Below are 7833 nucleotides of genomic sequence, written 5' to 3' on the forward strand. Positions count from 1 at the left end.
AGATGCTAAAGTTGTGGATTAGCTATTTAAAAGAATAAAAACCATGATTCACGTTTCCTGTGGATCCGAACAGTGCAGCGCTTGGTAGCAGATAGCTACAGTCATACTGTTGTCTGTATCAGTGATGGAATAATGATGAGTGAAGGGCAGGAAAATGTATTTTGATGGAAAACCTCAATTACAGTTAGCTGATGATGAATCTCATTTCGAGACCACGGTAATTTACTTCTGTCTTGTGGAGTCTCACACAGTAATTCATCTCCACCTTCTCCATCGCAGCCTCGCATCAGCAACAGCTGACCCAACAAAGACAAATGGAATCCTGACAGCTGAAGTTCCTCTGTGTTGTTGACAGAAAGATCCCTCTCAGTGGAATGAAAAGCCGTTTCAACCCAACAGTACTTTTCCAAATGTATTGAATATTTTAATTGAGGTGAGAGCCGACTGCCTTACTGACTGCACACATTATACATTTACTATGCAGACCGCACGCTGCACGCAGGTCCGCATGGTTCATGAAAGCAAATCCCAGCAGCTGGCAGATGGGTGATGGTGTGTGAACACCAGACAGCAGCAGCATCGCTCGGCAAGAGCAGTTTTCTTCACAATGTCTGAAGGAATGTCTAAAATCTAAAAAAAGATCAGATATAAACCTTTAAATACGATACAGCCACATATTTCAAACCATGCCTCTGAAGATGCATAATAAGGATGTAAATACGTGATGTCGGATCAATGGATTTTCAGCTTTTCTTGCCATTTGGTGAGGGTGTTGACCAGGGTGTTGTGTATTTTGTATGTTTTTGTGTCTGTTCTCATTTTTCCTTGTCATAGATGCAGCCACTCTTTCACATGAGCAGTTATTTACCCACGAATGATTTCACTCAGGCCGAATGAGCAAGGCTTGACCGACGCCAGTGGGCCATGGCCGCTGATGCAGTCCCTATTGTTTATCTAAAGCTCGCCACAAAGCACATACACATTTTGCCATTAAATCCATGGAACTGATTTCATAGTTTTGAGAGAGTGTCCTTACAAATTAGATCATACAATAAAAAAGAGGTCTAACAACAAACACACTTTGTTGCTTAGCTGCATATGAAATGACAGGCTACACTTGTTCATACAGTAGATGAAAACAGTTAGTACATAATGGGATGGGTGTGTTTGAACCAATGCACATTTCCTCACTTAGTGCCATTAATTATGAAAAAAGTGCAGAGGAGTGAGAAAAAAAAGGAAAGAAATGCTGACAACATCTTCAAAGCATGTGCAGAAGTGCAGTGTTTTCTTTCAGGCATGGAGGTGTAAAGCTGTTCATCAGGAAACAACATAAAACCTATAATACTAAGCACTTTACAACAAACATTGATTTATGACCTTTAAGCTATAAAACCTCAAGTCTCACCTAAACATAGCCACAAAACAGTTTAATGACTTGGTTTCCATCAGTGGTTAGACTGTGGATATTCTGCAGAGGACAAACATTTGCATTGGCACTGAGTATTTTGCAGATGCTACAATACAAACGTGTCTTTGTTACGTTGATAAAGAAACATTGTCAGTGCAGTATTATTTCTCAGAAAACACACCGCATTTAATGGAGCAAAATGGGAGAGAGCTGAGCATTTAGCATGCTAATGATCCAGTTTTTTTTTTCCCCAAGAAGGAGATGCTGCTTTACTTTGTGTCTCTTCCAATTCTGTTTGTGCGTTATAGATAGAGGATGTAATATAAAGGACGTCTGCTAGAAGAATAACATGTTGGATCTGCGTGTTTTTTCTGAGAATACTGATGAATGAACACATCACACCGTATCGTTGTAGAGAGATAAATTGTTTGTTTTCTAATATAAACCTCGTGCAATTAAAGCATCCTTCCATCCGACTTGCTGGGGTTGTTTTCATGTTTTTTTTTGCAGAGAGAAAAATACTACATCTGCAATAGTGTACTGATCAATTTAGTATAAATTGTCAAGTGACGACCTTTGAATCAACCCTCTTGTAAGCAGCTTTAGCTCGTCTTATTTTAGTCTCTTCATGCCGGTTTAGCCCTCTGGAGTGAAAATAATTAATTGTTTTCGTTATCAAACATTCTCCAGTGGATTCACACCCCCGTTTCTTAATAACTACTCTATTTATTGGAAATTCTACACAGAATATTCCCTCATTTTAATCACTAGAAACACTCTTAACCCCCCCCCCCCCCCCCCCACCCCACACATACACACTTTTTCACACCCTTTCACACACACAGCTCTGCCTACAGGCTGCAAGAAGCAAGTGCTGACAGATGAATCTGTATAAATCTACAGCTGGATGCTTAGAGCCAGTTACATTACTTTCATATGTATCAATAAGGATGAACAGTACACTCAGTAAGTTGTCTTTGAAGCTGAGTTCAGAAAACCTAGATAGATAAAAAGATAGTTAGATAGATACTTCATTGATCCCAGAGAGAAACGATCCAACCTTTGCTGTATGGGGATCTATGGGGAAAGTATTTTGGGGATTTGGACAGTAAAGCACTCAAACTTTCACAGCTTTTAGTCTCTCTAAATATCTTACCTGGCAGTGTACTGAATAAGTCATGACATACTACCAAAGACCAGAGACTAAAATGTTCCCTTAAATCATTCCCTTTCTTTTTTTTTAACATTAGACCAAAACCAAACTGCAGCATTTTTTATTGCATTTAGGATTCAACAGATCCTTTGTAATGTTTATGTAAATATGAACAACAGAAAATGTTCTGATATTTTAGAGAATGAAATAAAATACAGCTGCACGCATTTTATTCATGGAAAACCCATGATACTGACGCATACTGACGTAGCTATTAAACTCAAAGTAGTACTCTGTCTAAGTTGACTCCCAGTCATTTTATATTGTTTAAATAGAAATACTGGTTTTGTCCTGGAAGTAGCCTAAGATTCAACATTACGAGCCAGCTGTTCAATTCTTATTATGTACACAGATTGGATTCATGTTGCCAGGCAACACATATGTGTGATTTCCCATCCTAAACTGACTCAAGTCTAATTCAAAGATCTGGATTGGGAATCAGATTCGCTTTTCCACACAGACCTGAAGAAAATCAAAAGGTAGTGTGAATGTTGCAAAGAATCCATACAAAAAAATCATCATTTCAGATGCTCAGCTGTCCTCAGCTGTTCCTGCAGTCGTCACCGTCACCTGCCAGCACCTGCTCCTGCTCCTCATTCACCTTGATTAGCTACTCACTTTGTGCCCACTATGCTTTCTGCCTGTGATTGTATTGTGTTATTCAGAAGGAAATCCAAATAATAACTACTTAGAAAAGTGCATCTCTCTCAGCAAACTGCCACATGATCATCTGTGACAATCTAAATACTTTTAGCATAATGTTGCATCAGTAAGAAAATAAAGAAATCTGCATTTCCCCCCTTCACCATGGCAGCAGCAGCATTTCTGTGGTTTGCTGCACCCATCTCCTACCTGCTGAGGTAATGAGTCTAAGAGTTGCCAAATGAAAATCTGTTTCAGAGGAGGAACATGGCAAATTGAAACAGCCCAATCACCCCTGGAAGAAAGAGCATCTGCAAATTAAGTCAATTTTAATAGGAGAGCTTGACATATTTCTGCAGCAATGGAAACATTTAAGTCAATATATATTGATTATGCCTTGTTACCTGGCATTTAATGTATTTTTCATAGCGTTTGTTTTTCATATTACTGCTTTATTTTTCAGAGAAACAACAACAGCGCCTTCTTTGGAAACTGAAAGAGTGGTGTTCGTTTTCCCCACCTCCCAAAGATGTGAGAATGTGAGAGCATGTGTCAGTGAAACCTATACTTTGAGCTGCATACCATAGCTTGCACAAGCATGCACACAAACACCTGCAAATGTCCACGCAGACCAATGTGCCCCCACCTCTCGGATTTTTCCTCCTTTACCAAAATCTGCTCCAAAGCTGCACTCATTGTCAGTCTGGAAAATTACATCAGATAAATACCCAAATATAACTGTCCTCTGCGGCATCCACAGAGATGCTGATTTACTGAGTTGACAGGAGGACTTGCTTGCAGCTATGATGGAAGCTGTCACAATCATTTGTGGTTAAATTAGCAGTGAGTTAATGACTCTCTCTCTTTCTCTCTCACTCACTCACTCACTCACTCTCCCCTCAGAGGTCAAACAAACAAGCTGTCTTTTGATAAATATCATCCTGGTAAAACATCGTTTTCATGTACATTCATTGAGATACACTTCGCACTGTTTAGAATAATGTCCTCACCATAAAGACTTTCTAAGGCAAACCTTTGCATGCAGATATTTAATGGCAACTATTGCTTACATAGCTACATGCCCTCCAGTGGTTGTGTGAATACATGCAAGTCAAATCTTCTGCTCTGCGTGGTGGAAAAAAAAAAACAAAACCATTAACCAGAGTCATTAACAATCACCCTATTCTGGTGTTTATACATGAGCATGTGTGGAATTTAAAATAAGCTTTGTAAATATTAGCTGCAACACCATTTATTTCAGGTCACTACAGCACATATTTATCATAAATACTGCATCGCTCAGGTCAGAAAATATAAGCATGATACACAGGAGGGATGGATGAGTAGAAGAAGATATATTTAAGTGTGATCTAATAATGTGTTATGTGAAATGCAATAAAATGCAGCTGCATTTTTCCTGACTTCTGGGTGCAGCAGCGGCAGCAGGAAACAGCCCTCATGGTGGACAAGTGTGAACCTGCTCAGTCTAGCTACTCAATAAATTCTCCTCGGCTGACTGTACATAATACACGAGAGAGTTCGAGGCAGTTTATATGCTGTTGCCACGTTGCTTTATCCTGATAACAGTCCACTTAACTTCAGCACATAGTTACACTAGTGGAATATTTCTGTCTCATCCCAAGCATGAGGCTGACACCACTCTCACATCGCTGTCCACTGTCTGCTGCAGTAAATGTTTCATTCTGGCGTCCAGCAGTGCTCTGTGGTGTGGGAGAACATGTTGACCAACTACACTGCAGAAAGTACATGAACAGTTTGCGACTTTGAACACTTAACCTAGTCTCACCAGACAGCCAGCACTACAACCTCACCCTGTTCTGTAAGAACTCACATTTGTTTTAATGCCTAACCCCAGCCGCAAGCCAAAAACGAGATGGAAAGTGACGTTTGTGTTAATGAAGCCCTTCACTGATGATAACATGATGCTGTCATGAGGGTGACAACAACCTGGTTGTCTCATATATTGATATTTTTAGAGATGTCAAAGAGCACTAATGACTCTCTGGCTCTTCCCTGACTGAAGACGCTGTCAGCCACTTAAACACTCAGATTATACGTGTACATATGCAGCACATCCATTCAAAGCAATTATCAGGGACAGCCAGACAATATGCCTTGTACCTAAAGTGGCTGCTACCGTTTTTTTATTGTTGGAAACGAGCACTGATCTATCATCAACAGTCTCGGCATTATAACCATTGTCAAGAACAGTGCTGAGCTCCTGACGAGCACAGGGACTGTTGCTATTTATTGTGATCTCTGTCATGTCCCTGCAGTTTATGTCAGGGGCCTGAAAACAGGCCAGTAATGATGCAGCCTGACTGTACATGCGCTTGTAAAGGGGGTGAGTGCAGAACAAGTGAAAACATTTTCATGTCCTTTTTTTCTTACAAAAAAAACTAATTACAGAATGACTGGCCCAGTTTTAGAAGTGGCATAAAAAGACAATGAGCCATGAGCAGTTTTTAAAGGAAGAGGTTCACATTGATTGATACCAAACTGCACAGGGAACAGAATACTAAATGAAACTCTAGATACCAGTTGAAAGAGGAAGCAGCACCAAGATATCACAGGTGAGCTGCATTCCTGTGATCATGGTACGAGGAAATAATTCCCAAAGTATCAACATTCAGCTATCTCCTCCACCTCCTTTACTGCACCCAACAACATATTCTGCAGTTTATGTGACAGTATGCTTTGCTTGCTTTGAGCCATTAGGGTAAACATTTTAATTTCAAATAAATAAAGTATCTAGCCTCTAACAAAATGATTTGTCAGAGTGACAGAAGTAGCTAGAACATGTTACTTTGCAGGTAAAGTCGCTGGGGGCACCTCTGCAAAGCTCCACCCTGCAGACGCCTATAGGGTGCCAAGCTGAAAGGGAGACCTGCCTCCAGGAGGAATGTTTACCCAAGCTTATCACAGAGGCTTATTGCTCTGCTCTGCTCAGAAAAAAAAACATGAGTAGATTTCTGTCTGCATCTGGACCAGCTCTGTGGTGCCATTTCAAATTGGGACCTGCCCAAAAATGAACCCCCCCCCCTCCCCTCCACCTCTCTCTCTCTTGCTCTCTCCCCCTGTGATGACAAGAATAGCTCTTTTAAAGACACAGAGTGGAGAGAAATTAACTGTGTGATCAAGCGTAAAGTAACTGTACACCAGCAAGAAACTGGAGCTGAAGGATTCCTGACATTCCTACAAGTATAAGTTCAAGACGTGTTCATGGGAGCTGAGCATTTGAATTATATATTTAAATGCAGTTCATTCAGAGGAGAAAGGAACTATACACATGCTCTTTGCACAAATAGTCACACTTGGGAGAAAGCAAATAAATAGTGCGGTATGGGTGAATGCACCAGCCTCACATTCACAATGTTGTGTGAATTTCCAGGTGAGTCAAGGATGAGTTGCGTCCACTTGCAGCTGATTTCAGCCTAAGCAGCATCCAATCAGACCCCGAATGATGACACAGTCTGTAGTAGTAGTATTCATTCACTGCCTGCAGGGAACTGTTCACCAGGCTATAAACACTGCATCCAGAATTACAATCAATACTGAGCTCATGTAGGTTAGTATCTCAGAATGTTACAGCCTCACTGTACCAACCCTGTGGGGACGTGCAGTCTCCCCCACTGTGCTTTGTCCTTTATCACACCTTCTAAATAACCTGATCTTCACCATACAAAAGACCTTCCTAAGTCCATTTAAAAAATAACCAACCTTACAGCTTCTAAAAAGTAAAATGTACAAACTTTCACATAATGATGCAAAGCCAGTGCAGTGTGTACACAGGGAGTGCCACATAATGAAGTGAATGAAGGCATTACCTTGTATGTGCTGGTTCACCACGTTCTCCAGTCGATCCAGTCTCTCCATGATCCGGAGAGTGTCCCCTCTTTTATCACCCTCTAACTTTCTTTCTGGTAAAGGCATCGGGACCTTGATGTAAATATTAGCGATGTAGTTAGTGACCCATCCAACGTAGAGCAGGCAAACAATATTGGTCATGCCGCTCAGGATCACGCATGTGGACACCAAAGTTTTGGTTCTCCTGGTGCAAGCCATGCCAACATCCCTCCATACAGCCTGCAGGATCCCGTCAAACCGGAGCACAGGGCGACAATCAGCCGCGAAGAAAGAGAGAGAGAGAGAGAGAGGACTGAGAACTGCAATAATGAAGTTATTTCCAGCGACTGTGCGGCGATGCAAGATCCGGAACACGCAGCATTCACTTTGAAAGTGCCGTCAGGTTTTTTTATTTAACGATTCTGAAACGCAGGTTCACGTCAAACGTCTACAGGTGAAGGTTCCCTCCTTCGCTCCATTGCAAACCTCCGGCAGCTCCAGTTGCATGTGAGGATTAAGGAAACGGGAGAGACGCCGAGCATCCTGCTGCAGCCAATGGGAGGGAGGCTGAGGGACTGACAGCCTCCCCGCTGCGCACTGATTCACTGTGAAAGTGGATCTTACCGGACTATTTACATCGGACGGGACGCGAAGTGTTACAGCCTATTTCTGTTCAACCAGAGAGAGATCTGTGACACAT

At 41.5% G+C, this 7833-nt stretch overlaps 1 protein-coding gene across 1 annotated transcript in view; it reads right to left on the reverse strand.

Annotated features, from left to right (window-relative positions):
- The window catches only part of galnt18b (UDP-N-acetyl-alpha-D-galactosamine:polypeptide N-acetylgalactosaminyltransferase 18b), a 56456-nt gene extending 48864 nt beyond the window's left edge, over positions 1 to 7592 (reverse strand). The window contains exon 1 of the mRNA XM_028401855.1: positions 7115 to 7592. Coding sequence (XP_028257656.1) covers positions 7115 to 7352 — 238 coding nt within the window. The 5' untranslated portion in view covers positions 7353 to 7592. The remainder of the gene's footprint in view (positions 1 to 7114) is intronic.
- Positions 7593 to 7833: the final 241 nt, after the last annotated feature.

This window comes from Parambassis ranga, chromosome 3 (genome assembly GCF_900634625.1).
Source record: "Parambassis ranga chromosome 3, fParRan2.1, whole genome shotgun sequence".
NCBI lineage: Eukaryota > Metazoa > Chordata > Actinopteri > Ambassidae > Parambassis > Parambassis ranga.